The sequence below is a fragment of the Pieris brassicae genome, chromosome 2 (assembly GCF_905147105.1).
Source record: "Pieris brassicae chromosome 2, ilPieBrab1.1, whole genome shotgun sequence".
Classification (NCBI taxonomy): Eukaryota; Metazoa; Arthropoda; class Insecta; order Lepidoptera; family Pieridae; genus Pieris; species Pieris brassicae.
This window is the reverse complement of record NC_059666.1, coordinates 13,140,616-13,157,186: the sequence shown is the minus strand read 5'-3', so window position 1 is coordinate 13,157,186 and position 16,571 is coordinate 13,140,616. Positions and strand designations below refer to the sequence as shown.

The 16,571-nt window shown below is 33.2% G+C and overlaps 1 protein-coding gene across 3 annotated transcripts in view; it reads left to right on the top strand.

Annotated features, from left to right (window-relative positions):
* The window catches only part of LOC123720073 (sex peptide receptor), a 167,902-nt gene extending 152,157 nt beyond the window's left edge, over nucleotides 1-15,745 (top strand). For all 3 annotated transcript variants that reach the window (XM_045676531.1, XM_045676532.1, XM_045676530.1), the window contains 2 exons: nucleotides 6,229-6,367; nucleotides 14,800-15,745. In XM_045676531.1, the coding sequence (XP_045532487.1) occupies nucleotides 6,229-6,367; nucleotides 14,800-15,345 (685 nt within the window). In that variant the 3' untranslated portion in view covers nucleotides 15,346-15,745. The remainder of the gene's footprint in view (nucleotides 1-6,228; nucleotides 6,368-14,799) is intronic.
* The last annotated feature ends 826 nt before the right edge of the window (nucleotides 15,746-16,571 follow it).

The window sequence follows — 16,571 nt, the reverse complement described above, 5'->3', positions numbered from 1 at the left end:
GTAGGCCTCGTTTTTGCCATTCGATTGAATACATCCAGCATCGAGTATTCCCAAAGACGTGTTGCTTAACAATGTAATTCATTAGTGACCGAATTTTTGAACACGTGTGGTGATGTCGTGTCGATCACTTGATGTTTGTCCGGGAAGCAGCAATTGAACAATTTCTATCCATTTCGGATTACATGTAAATGTAATGAATAGATCTGGCCGACCATAATGACGAACATATGTCATTGCATCTTGCACATATTCGTGCAAATGGCGCGGGCTACCTATGTATGTCGCCGGTAAAATAGACAATCAAACCAAGACCAATATTTTCTGAATCTCCTTCTGTGCTAATCGCATCGCGTAAATGGATATACTCTTCCGAACGCAATTTAGCTTGATTCAACCGAATGAAAGTCAGGCGCTCCGTTTAGATTTTAACGTACATGTCAACGCAATATTGTTGAAGCACTCGACGAAATCGCAACAAATAATTGTCAGAATTTTCACGAATCATCAAACGATATGCGTAATAATTCATCGAACTAACCTTCTTGGTAGTTTCCTCACCTGAAACAAATGCAGTAAAAAATTTATTTTAGAACCCGTAATAGGTTAACGACTCTTACAGCTACTGTCTACTAAATTAGAAATTACAATTTTTGAGTACTAAAAGCAAACAGAATAAAATGTATATCAAGTTAAAATGAAAACAACAATATTGATCTTACCATTCAATGGATTAATCATTTTGATATTAAAGTGATATCCATCGTCTCCTTGCCAAAACATTAGCGGGTATTGTAACGCGTCATATGAACGGTGTGTTTCATATATTCTTTGTAGTTGCCCAGTATTGCGTCGTGTATGTACAATATCACGTGTTTCCAAGTTTTCACCAACAATCAGGATTGCCACTTCATCGATTGTTGGAGCATTAAATGTGCGTTCATGTGTTCCAGCTGGTCTTTTATCTGCTCTGATCAGAACTTTATATTCATCACTTGGCATGCGCTCGAAAGCAGTCTTGAACAGCCTGACCAATGCATGATGTTCATGAAGCATTTGCTGCAGATCTTGGAGAATTGCTCTTTTCGTAGCTGTGTTGATCCCTTGACGCCGGTCAAGTTGTTCTTCCATATTGCCCATGAAGTATATTTGCAAGAATTTATGCTGTGCATCTTCAATAGGTTGCAATGATCCAATGCGATGGCAAATCTGGCCTTGAAATATAAACTATAGTTATAGTTAGATTTACACACACTTTTTTTACAAACACTTTTTTTTTCAAATAATAATAACATGCCATTTTTATTTCAGAGACAAATACAGAAATCTAACAAACTACATTCCAGATGTTTTTTACAATGATAGAATATAAAGTTTTTAACGTAAATTACCTTAAATGTCGGATTATATCCGTGTTCTTCGATAATTTCCGCCCCAAATGAAGTCATTTGGAAACAGACATTGTATTTTTGAGTGTTCGCTAGAAAATGTCGTGATTCTAGTGTTTCGCCATAAAGCAGGGAGCACAATGGCTCTGGTGGCGGGACCAATAATGGCAATTTCACTTTACCACTAAGGCAGCACAAACCAGGCGTTTCACCAGCAAACTTCAATGCTCCACAATGCTGGCAAACAACGTCCATTGGACCAATGCAAACTAAATGATGCAAGGTGTAGTCGATGGTGCAATCATATAGAAACGCTGCTCGATTCAAATCAATACTTGAACCATTTCTTCTTGCACTTCGAAGATTATTCCTCTGTTCATCTGTACGATAAGTTCGCGGATTTCTCGTTTCTAACCTAGCCGTTTCACGGGCTGCCTCTCTTTGCTCTTGTGTTTGAGAAGCACGAATTAAGGCCCTACTTTGCTCCATACTAACGCGGCGCTGTTCTCGTGCAATTTCTCGTTCTCCATCAGATAATTGACTCGCGATATTCAGTTGCCTAATTGCATTACGGCTTCGCTGGGAAAGATTAGATCTTCTAGGACGCGGCATTGTTATTAAAATGTGCACTCGCATAAAACCACCAAATATAATAACAGTGACTGAACTTTCGAGACATAGACAATAGCTCAAAGAGAATATAACCACTACGTATGAATAGCTTATCAAGAAAAGTCATAGACAACCTATAAATAGACATTTACCTGTAGATTTTTTTTCCTTAATCTTATAACCTTTACCAACTGATTTTTTATGCCCTAAATTCCGTTCCTTTTCGATGATTTTATGTTTTTACTGTAGAATAAATCTTAGGTATTATTTTCGGGAATTAAAAATTAAATAATTAATAAATAATTTTCGAAAATAAATGTCTAAAACAAACAAATATAACAGTACCTGAACTTTGTAGACATTTTACAAAAAATAAATTTCTGAACGCACACATGATGTCTTCAGAAAAAAATAAAGTTGTGGCTTAAAGGTCTCAGCAACCAGGCCATAAGCTCCAAAAAAAAATAGTTGTTACACTATTTGACAGGATTGGACAACAAATGTTTGACATGTAATAAACAAATCAGCGTCTATTGAAATGATTAAGTATCACAGACACGAAATGATAAGACACATATCGAGTTCTCATTGTTTTTAAAATGTATTCTGCTATTCGGGGCGGAAACAAATCCAACAAATCAAAAACCATGGCAATCGGTCCAGCCGTTCTCGAGTTATAAGTGTTGTAACAAACACGACTTTCTTTTAGATATATAAAAATATATATATACTTTTATATATGTATAAGATAAGATATATAGCTTCAATCCGTTTAAAAAGTGTTTTCTTAAACAATATCATGAAAGTACATTGTTAAACGTAGACCGCAAATAGTCCAAGCAATGTTATGATCAGTTTATCCGAAGATAAAATCAGAAAGAAAACTATTCTAGTTGAAAAACAAATCTAAAACCATCAAAGCAGCATTACTTAATTTATACGCGAAATAAAACTCGACCAAAAAGCCCCGATTGTAGATAGAATGTTGCCACAGTGTACTCACAAATTGTTTGGAAGTAAAAAATATAGTCAAGAAATATTTCAATCTAATATTAACTTATGTATTGGCTCTGAACGATTCTCTAGTGTTTATTAACGAAAAGTTATTGAGAAGTACGAAAAAACCAGGTCGGCATTGCACTTGCCTTAGCAGTGTGAGGGTCCATGTGCGGTATTACAGATGATCCTCTTAGCCGTTTGTTTTATAATAAAAAAAAGAAATACACGCGGATTCCTTTGTATAATTTAAAAATAAGAATCAGTTTTTCTAAGCGGTCTGTTTGTTCTACCTAAAAACAAAACTGGACCTGACTGGCATAAACAACAAATGTGTGTCTATCGCCCGATAGAACCCTTTTTTACATATTAACCACCATTACCCCTTAACCGTTACTATACAGTTACAAATCAATTAAAAATTGTAAGTATACCAAAGCGTTTAAGCGTTTAGTGTTTTTTCGTGGGAAACTACCGAAACACAGACAATCTTAGTATTGTCTTTTGAATGTCAAAAATCTCCGGGGAAATAAATACAGATAACACAACTTTCTCTACAGCTGTGATACTTTTGACATTCAACACCTTTTGTCTTCAGTCACCGTGACCACGCACGCTGTAAAGCAAGCGAAACGTCGGAAATTTTTAAATTTAAAATTCTGTAAATAATTATAAGTTTATAATAATGATTACATTATTATAAACTTATTAGTTAGCTTTGCTTCAATCCGTTTAAAAAGTATTTTCTTTACAGCCAATCTTATTGCCAAATATGTAAACCTAATTATAGACCAAGCTTTATATTTTTTAAGTGATTTTGAGTTCAAATTTACCTCTGTAATTAACAGACCATAGACTATGTATGGGCTGTGGCAACATCGTTTACGAGACCAATAAAATGGACGAATCTTTTACGATCTGTTTACAACGATACCGCTTTACGACCGTTAGTCGATTTGGGTTTGCCTCACCTGATTCTTATACTGATTTTATGCCAACAACTGATGTCCATAACAGGAATCTAGTATACACTACCTCCTTTGCTTAACAATAATAATGGGTTTCAAACATTTCCATATATACGTATACTCTGGGTTACGCTCAGAAACTGCTAATAATATTGATTTAATACAATTTAGTAAACAATGAATATAGGTAGGTACTATACTTTGTTTTTTATGGAAACAAAATTGTATTTCGTCTGTGATAATTTCGCGTTTAGAAGATTTCTACGAAACTTACAATAACATAATTATTCAAATTTACTTACCGTAATACAAGCGCTGCGAAAATTCTTAATGGCACTTAAATTAATTAATAAAATTTATAATACTTACGATTATACAACTATAAAATATAGTATATATATATATATATATATATATAACTAGCGACAGATGTCGTCCTATATTAACTATGAATATTAATTTCAAATTGGTATAATAAACTAGAAAAATATTTCAGAAACAAAGTGTTTATTATTGTAATGCCTTTATGATATACAATCATAAAGGGAATATTCCGACAGGGAAACAGGCGACATATAACTGGCCATGTGAAAAACATGGATTTTCAAGATTAATGCCACAAACAATTAGCGACTGTAATAATTATTGTATATGTATTTTATCAATATAATAACTTCGATCCGAAGCATTTGTTTTAAATGATATTTGCAGCACGCATTCTGTGAATGTTATGTGAAACGCCATAAGCTTAAATAAAAAAAACTTTGATAGTAAAAAGCGCTATGCACTGAAAAACAATTATGTTGTATCAGAAGTCTGGATCACTTAATTAAATTTTCTTATTTTTTCTTCCATAAGAACCTTCTCCTGACAATAACAAACACAACAAAAAAAGAATATTCTTTACATACATAATAATAATAATTAAAAGTTGCGAAGTAGAAAATTAAAACAAATTATGTCTTGCTTATTAAGGCTGCTACCAAAAGTATCTCGGTATACTTGGCCATATTTTGTGTTCTCACCACACTTCCTGTGCTTGTAGTTGGAACAAGCAACTTATTTATATATATATATATTATTTACTGGGATCCATGTTTTCCCTGTATATCTAATCTGTCTAACAACCACGTTCTTACCATATATTAATTAAATTAAAAAACGAATGCACTATAAATACATCTTTTTATTAAGTCCTGGTCTGTATACCTCACGTAATATAATGTACCAAAAAATATAAAGAGTATATTTTAATATACGACCCAATTCACCGAACTGTCGTTGAATCTTAAGTAATTCCCGTACAAAGAGGAAAGTTGAACGCATTTTTAATAACTCAAGCTAAGTGTTTTGGATACAGCACTTTAACGGATGCTTGTTTAGCTTTGATCCCGATTGGATTTAAGATTTCGATACTTAACTTTTCTCTGCTATTCTCAACTTTCGTAAGAGTACATTTATCCGACTTGATAACTTAACTCTTGGCAAACAATGACTCTAAATGTTTATGCTTAGTTAACTACGATTAATAATTAATAAAGCTATTAGAATGTCAAATCAGATGCAAATATTCAGAATAATGTGACCTTTATTACTTTACAAGCTTGTAAATATTAGCAATTAACAAGAGTTGAATTTGTTTATAGACTCATGACTTCTACGCCCATCGTTTAGGAACTGGCAGTAAATGTATATTTATAGGCATCAAGTTGTCTCGTCTGTGTCCGTGTTTCGTGATCATTTGTTTTTTCTAATAGGCGAAAAAAATTATCGAATGTCAAGGCAGAATACGTAATTACACCCATGTCACCTCGATGTCCATCGTTCGACAACTGATCGTACCCATGTGATATGGGTCTATGTCTAACTCTGCGTTTCTTAAGGCAATCTTTGCCGCGCACTATCACTATGTAGAAGCATCGCCCACTGACATATTTCCAAATCAATTCGACTTAGGGTCCTTCAAGGCATACCATTTCTTAAAAGGTCGCAACGGACTGGCGAACCTTATGACAATTAAAAAAAAGAAGATGTGTATGTGCCTTCAGGCTGACATACGCTATTGATTGCAGTCTTTCTGACTGTGATCGTCTGTGTTTGGAGTTTCACAAGAAATCTTGTGTGATTCACTAACCATTTGATTGGCACGATATACGCTGGATCTTCTTCTATGCCATCAATCAAGCATTTGGACTAAATATACGTTCTGAATGAGGCAAAAACCTATGAATCGAAGGTAGTGTAACGTAATGTGCTATTTGTTACAGGTGCACAATGCCACGTGTGAAGAAATGTCTCATATACATCGGTGTGGCAGCTTTTCTTCACCAGTTCCCTCGCTTCTTCGAGAAGCAGTACGTTCCCCACTTCACTGTATGGAGGGGGCATAGAGAGGAAGTTTGCAGAGTAAGCTATACTTGTTTTATTAGAATGCTGTTATTTAAATAAAAAATTGAAAACAACAGAAAACAGTATGTTACTAAAGCGCACTGCCCCAGTCAACGAACACGCCGAACACAGAATATACCGTCCTGGAGAATCTACTTTCTCTGCGAACGGTTAGTTCAGCTTCTTCACGTATAAAATAAAAATTAAACAGTTTTACAACTTGCGGCACCAGGCGGTACGGCATCCCATTGAGTACAGTCCCAACAAATTATGTTTTTTGTAACTTCAATTAGAATTTATTATAGACATGTGTTATGTTAGGGAAGAGATGCATTAAATTGATAAATAAAAATAATTAGACGACACCCCCTGAGTAAGGCATTTTTAGAATATATCTGAGCTTTTCAAACAGTAATTTGTGTCTAATTCTGAACATTTTTCATTTTCAAGAACAATGGCGTGCTACAGAGTTTAACCAGTGTTAACGCTGATTAACTCTAAAATTATTTAGCCCCAGCTTCGAATTTATTTATTATAACCACCCCTTGCGGTATTCTAAGTAATACCCATCTGTATTTTAAAAAGCAAAACATAAATTACTGTCTTTTAACAAATAAAATTAAACTACAAAGCATTTATGTCCCCCGGCCATTGTAACACTAAAGAGACTCGGAATAATTAATTTTACACTTGGAAGCCGTAAATTTTACTGCGCTGTGCAATATTAAACTTGCACTTTTTATTTATTCAAAGAAAGTAATTAAACTAAGTATTAATGTTAAAAAAGCGCTATAAAAATACAAGTAAATATACCGGCAAACATATTAAACAAATGTCCTTGCCTGCGCAGAAGCGATCTTTAGGTATCGCTGATTGGTAAATCAGTTGACGTTTGTGTCCCACGCTGTGGGCAAACTTTCCCCCACTCCCTTGTTTAATGCTTAAGAAGTTTGCCGATGTATCTGTAATATAATCAGTTCAGATGCAGTTCTATAATTATTTTCACAAAATCATCAACATTACCAAATTCTTCAGTAACAGTTTATTTTTATGAAAACTGAATAGAAAATTATTTTGGCAATAATTAAAATTTGAGTTTGTTCACGTTCCTCGACCGTGTTACAGTCTCAAATGTAATGATAATACTAATTTATTCAGTTCGCATATTCTGCCACTCATAGTGGCGTGAAAATTTGCCTTAAAAGGTAGAATAGAAGTTACAATTACATTATGCGTCATATCAGTATAGTCAATTGTTATAACTAATATCACATTATTGAAATGTATTATTACGTTATCAAATTAATATTCATTATAATATTTTACGCAAATAATTATGAATAAAATAATAATAACTTTTTTCCAGAAGTAGTACATAAAGCGATTTTTAAAAACTAGTGGGAAGAACTTTTTGAATGTTTTTCGTAATTTTTTATAAACCTTGATTGCCTGAAGGATTGATTGAAGGTGTTGTTCTTATACAATTCTAGATTAATTTTTGACAAGTAGTTTCGAGATCTTTTCTTAGTGACTCATTGTGGGACTGGTTTAAGAGAATGAAGTAAGATGGAATCATTGTGTTTGTATTTTTATACCTACTGCCGTATTTGTCTAATATTGTCTGCGTTGAACTTAAATAAATATCTTTTAAATAAATTAGGTTACCTCTTTAGAAACAACTAGCAATCTGTCCAATCTAGTAGTAGTGGAAAGTCTACTAAGTATGGATATATTTTTGTTATCATAAAAGTTTTCTTTCTTAGTTTTTAATCACTTTCTTTCAGATTAGATACACACATTATCTCGTCTCTCTTATCATTTGTATATTGAATGGATTATGAAATCCAATCAATATACTATTTTACTTTACAACGAATATATGTCTAATACATTTTTAAATACGAAACATCATTTACGTAGAATATCCGACATTAGTATATTTAAAAATTCTCTATAAGTATTGGAAAATTCTTAGCTTAGGTATTTTAGCTTTACTTAGTTGGATTATTATAAATTGTTAAAAAAATTACAAATGCTCAACTTTCTCCAATAATATAAGAGAAGAGATTTATTTGTAGAACTTCCCAATACACAACATTTGACGGAGTTCCGACTCAGGATAGGCCAACATACAATTTACCATGGGTAAAACATATTTGTTGTAGATATTGATGCGTTCTATAATACTACATTTTTTTGTTCTGTCATCAATAGTTTCCACAGCGCACGCGATGACAGATTATTAATGGATAATTTTTTCACACCTTATTGCTATTTTTTTTAAATGTAATATAACCTTTGTCAGTCAGTGAAGATGCAGCTTTCTAATGGTGAAATAATCAGTCCATTAGTTTTTCTGTCTAAAGATTACAAATATATATAAAAAAACACAAATGTTTCCTCTTTGTACTCTAATATTAGTACGGTAAATATAGATTCAGTATACGACTTAGCGCTATGAATCCACAGTATTGCAAAAACCCTTAAACATTTTCTTCCCACTGAAATACTTGAAGTCATTTTAGTTCACAGCCTCTTTCGGCTCTATAATAAAATATATATGAAGAGGTTAAGAAGGTTACTCGTTAACGGTATTGCACTTGACCGGTTAAAAAAAGCTTCAAGTTTGGTAATTGTGGTGAATTTTCTCTGCTCTTTTCGAGAATTTCAAGGGCTAATTCTAAGTCTGTAAATACTAGAATCTGTAAATTAAACATAGACAATTATTTTACTGATTTAAAAAAAAAAAATAACTATATATTCCAAATGTAAAAAATACCGCAAAGTAGCATCGTTTTCCGGCGATTTTTTATGTATGCATTTTCCCTATGAAAATCGGTTACTAAAACTTATTTATCATTTACGCACCATTAACTTGGGACGTAAGTCATATGAAACAAGGGTTGCAAATATACGCTATTAGGAAGCAGGTACAAAACAAAGTTATAAGTTACTTTTCCCTGTACCAAGACATTTATACTGATTATTCTTTCAGTGTGACGTATAGTACAGTAAGAAAGCGAGTCGTTTTTCTAAGACTATTGCTTAAATGTGTTACTTATTAAATGTACTAAGAGTCGTTGATTAAAAATAAAGGCTCACATCTTTGATTTTTTAGTAGCATGTTTTTGTTCTAAACATAAGGAAAATACTTAGTTTTAAAATAAGATTCTTCTTATAACCTATATATTTCCTTTATTATTATTGTACTATCTCAGGGTCGTCTTAAAAAGTCTTCACCATGTACACTCTTTGCATAATGCACTTTTATTAATGCCATAACAATCAAAATCGATACCACACGTCTTTGATTAATTAATGAAGACATCTTTATAGTTTTAAAAGAGAGACTCACTTTTAGTTTAAATAACTATTTTATTTCACCGGAAATCAAAGTTTACACGACATGGCGGTTACCACTAAGCCCCTGCGGTTTCAAATAACATATTTTAAATCAGAGTTTTTACAGGTATTTTTGAATAACTTCAAAGATTTCGAGTAAAATGTATTCTCCATATAGTTTTAATACATACTGTGTCTAGTCTAGACTCCGAACTAAGTTGCGATGACACATTGATATTTAGTTGGAGAACTTTACAGCATCCGCTAGCATTAAATTTTAATTGTTTTAGCAATAACGTATTTATGATAGCAATAATACTGATATACGACTTTATGGATATTAATACTTATTGGATCGAGAGCTCGTAATGTTTTCGCTTAGGGGTGAATTTGTGTTACGAAAGATGTAATGATGGCGCCTTTCGTTTGATTACTATAGGATATCTCTAGGCCAATAACGGATAAGCTTAATTTTACTTTCTTCAAAGGCCGGCAACACACTCGCCAGCTCTCTGGCGTTGAGAGCGTCCATCGGCGACGATATCTCGTAATACCGGATCTCCTGTCCGTTTTCCCCCTGTTCTATAAAAAATTACAAGATCTATCATTCCGTTTGAGCAATAATGAACGGATTGAACCTCTTACCAATGTTTCGCTTTTTATTATATTGTAGTCTGGTAAATGCTAAAAATTACAAATCGTCTGAAAATTAAACCAATACCGGTTGGTTTTAAAACAATGTAATATTTACAAATTATTTCGTTAATTAGTCATAAAAACGTAAACAGTGGCGCTACAACTTTAACTTGTGGCCACAGATTTCTGTACCTCTTTTGTGATCATTTGTTTTTTCTAGTAGCTAATTAGGTTATCAGCCTTCTGTGGCTGACACGTCAACTAGTAGTATCAAGCAAGCTGGTTTCCTCACGATACTTTCCTTCACCGTACGAGCGATACTCAAATTCCTTCACATTATATTACAAATAAATTAGACACATAGGTAAAAATGTAATTTAAATTGAAAAACATAAAAACGAAGTGAAACAAACATCGCAGTTATAATCCTATCTACAAAACTCCTAACAGTAGCTACTGCCAGGGAATGTAGAAATTATAAATCAGAATTGGTATTCTCTTAAAATTATGTCTATGTAAGAATACCAACAAACGTACGTATACTAACTTTGTGTGCCAATGCAACTGGATGGTCGACATTTAATTAAACGCAAATTTGTAACTCAAATAAATGAAACGCGAGTGTATTACATAAATATATGTGAAGGTTTCGTATCGTTCCTATAACTTTACCGTTTTTTTAAGATTACAGTTTCGGAAAAAAACTTTTTTCGAAACTAAGCTTTCGCCTGAATGATACCGCTTATCAACATTCTTAACAAAACTCCTGAACACGATGTATTGGTTTAGAATGTTAGCGATTTCTTGAGTGTAGTAATGATCTAATTGAACAATATCAATATCTATATCCGTAGGACATAATTATCATAGTTTTCATCATTTGTTACGAATTGTCTTGTGCAATAAATAATCGAATTATTTTCAATTGAAATCCTTTCATTCTTAACCCAGAAAATTTATAGTACTTAAAAATAAGTTAGCCAACAAAGCGTGGAATTTTATTAGAATTTTCTCATAAATCTTTGCTTTGAAATTTTTGCTTGCAAAATATTACAGTTTGACGAAGTTTTCAGTTTGCACGACTTTCTTCTTTACGGCATTAGTATGGAATGTTATTTGTTTAGTCTTGTTTATAAAAAAACAAGGGTACACTATCATGATTTAATTAATAACGTACGGGGGTTTATTTACAGGTGAAACAATTGTTTAAGATCTGAAGGCGCAGAACGCTGACTTAACAACAAACAAAATTATATCCATGTCAGCCAGCAAATGTCAGATCACAAATCGGGTACTTTTGAAGTGTTTTTCTTTAAGTGTGATAAAGAAAATTTTACTTGGATAGATAATGTTTTTAACTGCTAAGGTTTGGCGATTTCTTTTCTGACGTTCATAAGTGTACATTGTCTTACCTTTCTGAATAAATGTTTTTTTTTACTTTGTTAAGATGAAGCTTAGGTAAAAGGCGATTTGCATAGCAAGTCCCATTACATGTCAAGTTCCTGCAAAATACGCTTATAAATTTTGCTGGAACAGGATTTTGAATATGAATATACAATACGATTAGGACTGTATATCACAGACATACGCCATCCAAGTATAAATATGGATATAGTAAAGGAAATGTGAACAAGATATTACAAAGTAATTTTCGTACTCTTGAATTTCTTCAAACATATTTTCATTTAAACAGATCTCTTAATATAATGATAAGACGTTTATGTATATGTAATATTTCTGAGTAGTGTTGACCTAGTGGCTTCAGCGTTCGACTCTCATCCCTGAGGTCGTAGATCCCCGGCTGTGCACCAATGGATTTCCTTTCTATGTGCGCATTTAACATTCGCTCGAACGGTGAATGAAGACATCGTGAGGAAACCAGCTTGCTTTAGACCCAAAAAATCTGATCTCCTGCTTGGCTATTAGATTAACCTAACCAGACCACCAGATCTAAATTGGTTGTAACGCCATTGACTTAACTTTAAACGTATGTCAAGTGTAAAAACTAAACATAGTTTCTCTGATACCTATTAAATATTATAATAACGTTACAAATACCGGAAAACATCTTGAACAAATGTCCTTGACCGCGCAGAAGCGATTTTTAGATATCGATCGCGTGATTGGTAAATCAGTTGACGTTTGTGTTCCGCGCTGTGTTCGATGCGCAAACTTTCCCCCACTCCCTTGTTTAATGTTCAAGAAGTTTGCCGGTATCTCTACTCTAGGGACTGGGCAAAACTATGGAATGTGTGTGGTGCGTTCGAATGATTGCATTTCCATAGTGCGGATTTCGCTAATTCAGTGATCAGAAGACAACTTAGGTAGGTCTTAGACCGAAAGCAATGGTGTCGAGACTGATCTACTTGCTTATAAATAAAACATGATCAAGAAAATTGATCTCTTATACATTTTACTGAGCCCCAAAGCTTTTTAAAGTGAAACTTCTTTAGGTAGGGTAGCGCATGAGGTTAAATTGTTGGCTGATGTTTTCATTTAGTTGTTACATATTAGGACTTTAGATGGCAATTCTGTCGCATAACGTCTTGTGTCTAAGTAATAATTAATATACAAAGAAGTTTCATTTCTGACATGTGTACTTTGTACGCACGAATTTTATTTACAGTTACAATTATGGGATCGAAATCTAATAATAATCTCATCCCCGCCTTTTAAGCTTTTACATATTATTAACCTAAAAACAAGAAAATCCAATTTAATTCAGTACTTCGTTAGGCAAATATTACAAAACACTACGCGACCTACGATTGTATTGAGAAGACTCCAGTCGAGTGTCATAATAAACGAATATTATCTTACATAGATATTTTACTCTACGTTGCTAGCTGCAGGCATAAACGTATAAATTTCTAAAGCTTTACTGTTCACATTCCCGATCTAAACTTATCTTGTACAAATGCAGGAGCAGAAATTCACCTTATAGGATTAATTCTACACAATTGTCTAATAGTTTTCTTTTTACTGATTGTTTTGTTAGTAAATAACAAATTATAATTAATGTATATTACAGCAGGATAAAAGCTATGAAATAAGCTTTCGTTTATTATTGAATTACATAAATTATTCATCTATATTTTGTTAATTTTTTAAAGTTTTTCTGCTCGTTCCTCACATCAACGCCAACTGTGGAAAAATCTCGCGCAGCCCGAACATACAACGACAAATATTTAAGCCTTAACTTGTTAAGATACCGCAGAATATACTCAAAATGAGTATTAAGAATATCCATAGATCTTAATAACTTGCATCATGACGATTCACCACAAACACACCCTCACGTATATACCCTTATTAATAATAAGGTATTACTTAGATAAATGTAGAATTTTTCCGTTCGTAAATGTTTGAACCCTATGTATATATATTATTATGTATTCCGTCTGTGGTATATCTTTAGTGTAATTTTGTTTTGTTATGTATATTTAATGTTTACTATAGGATTACTAAATAAATAAACTGTTTGTGTCGCTGTAAAACTTACAAACGTTAACGTATTTCCTTATAATTTAGCTTGTAAATCTAAAATTAAAAGGAATGGCGGAGTGTTTCTGGCCAGTTCTTATCGCTCTACGGTCATTGAAATCTGGTAGTAAATTTAGAACCTTCCGTTATTGTAATATACACAATTTATAGATAATATAAGAAACACTTTATTTTTTTATATAAGCCACTACAGCTAGTTTACTATTATTTTTTAAGTTGTTCTTATGATCAATAACGACGTATATTTATTAAGGTTTCATCTATTTCCTCTAACTAAATCATTGGTAAACCAGCAAAATGGACAAAAATTAATCTTAGAATTTATTACTTTGTACAACGCGACAGTTTGAAATTTATCACCTCTAAGTAAAATTAATTATACTATCTCGCATTAGTGCATAATACGCTCACAATACCCTCAGGATATTCAACGCAAGTAATAAACTGTACTTTAATTCTATTAAGGAAATTATTCTTGTTCTAAAGCCGGGAAACTTATATTGTGGTTTTACTAAGCAGACGTTATGACGTTAATTTTTACGTATTAACCAAGTTTCGCGAGAGGCTTTTTGATGTTACATCAAATATAATCATTTGATTATATTTGATGTAACATGTGTGTTTGTGATGTGAAAATGTTTCAAATATAACGCCCATTATTTACGTATCATAGTATTATTTCAGGGCGGGAAGAATTACATGAACTCTTTAATTTTCACCTGAGGGCCTACCATGACAACCTACAACTAAGATTCATCGCTTATTCATACCATGTCGTCCAATAAACTACCCAGTGTTGTGATATCAGCGATAATCTGATTTCGTTTATTCAATTTGTATGAAAATTCGTACGTTGACCTGGCAATGGAACATAAACTAGACTATTTGGTCCTTAAACTATTACTAAATGATTCTCAAAAGTTTATATCTGTTACTATCTTGATATTAATAACATTTCTTTTTCGCAGGGAAAACTGGCGCCTTGGCTTGACAAAATATCTGTAGATGGCTACTTCACGGCGTATTTCACCTTTCGAGTACTCTTCGTCCATTTGATTCCCTGTACGTCCCTTGTCGTCCTTAACGTGCTTCTATTTAGAGCTATGCGAACAGCTCAAGTCAATAGACAGAAATTATTCAAAGAAAGTCGGAAAACTGAATGTAAAAGACTTAGCGACTCCAACTGCACCACACTTATGCTTATCGTGGTGGTAACTGTGTTTCTTCTTGTTGAAATTCCTGTAGCTGTTGTCACAATCCTTCACATTATATCTAGCACCCTAGTCGAAATTCTCGACTACGACATAGCGAATAAATTAATATTGGTAACGAATTTCTGTATTATTCTTTCTTATCCGATAAATTTCGCCATTTATTGCGGTATGTCTCGACAGTTTAGAGAGACATTCAAGGAATTGTTCATAAGAGGCGCTGTTACAAGCCGAAATGGCGGTTCGAGTCGCTATTCTCTTGTCAATGGTCCTAGAACGTGTACAAACGAAACAGTCCTCTAAAATGACAATTGTCAAACATGACATAACTGTTTCACGTATCTGTTGTATAAGCTGTAGAAACATGTAAATATTGTCTATTACTATTAGACATATCAGATGTTTATTTAGTGTCGTTTTAAATGTTGGTATTTGTATAAAGATTTATAACAAAACAATACTTCATAGCTTTATAATTACCCGATCGCTACAATTGTGTCTAAATGTTATTTTTTGTTATAGATCGGCTGATAATAAAGCATGATGTTGAGCCCACATTAAGAAGTGTTGTTTTGTGTGGTTAATTGTAAGGTTTAATATGCTTCGTTAGATATTGTGAATAAACACTGCAAATATTTATAAAAATTATTTTCGTGTAGTCACTGTATGCTTTTGTATTCATGTAACGTAAAATGGTGGTAAACATTTCTTTGTATGAAAACATTAAATAAATATTATTTAAAATACTGGCGTGTTTCATTTTACTTACTTCTTAAAATAATGTTAAAGGTTCAGGTATGCATAGAAATTTATCTTTAATATAATCAAAAGCTGATATTACACATACGTGTCGTGTTCTACCTTTTTTCCTTCACGCAGTTTCTATTCCTACCGAGTCCTTGAACCTCATATAATGCAAATTTAGGTTATTGTCAGTACAAGACCAATAAACATAAAGTATATAAAAAACTTGAATGACTCAAGCCAAATATTTTTCTTATGTTGAAACGCTGACATCAAAATGAAAAAAACCGCTACAACCTTTTTAGGTCTGGGCCTCAGATATCTGAATCTGTTTCATGATCAGTGGTCAATCTAATAGGCAAGTAGATGATCAGCCTCCTGCAACACGTGCCGTGGCCTTTTTGGGTCTAAGGCAAGCCGGTTTCCTCAAGATATTTTCCTTCACCATTCGAGGGAAATGCGCACATAGAATGAAACTCCATTAGTGCATAGCTGGGGTTCGAAACTACGAACTCTGGCGTTAGAATCACACACTGAAGCCACTAGACCAACACTGCTATGAAACGCTGACTTACCAGTAAAAAAACGCTGGCCTATTTGCGGATCTCAATAAGGATGTGATGGAGATATTTAAACCGTGTAAAGTTTTAGTACCATTTCAATACAGACCATAATACATTCCCAGCGACTTGGCGCAATCCAATTCAGTTACATGACTACTCAAAACTGCATTTCTGGTCGCACCAATACCTATATGTTGTATTATTATGTGACATGCCTTCATC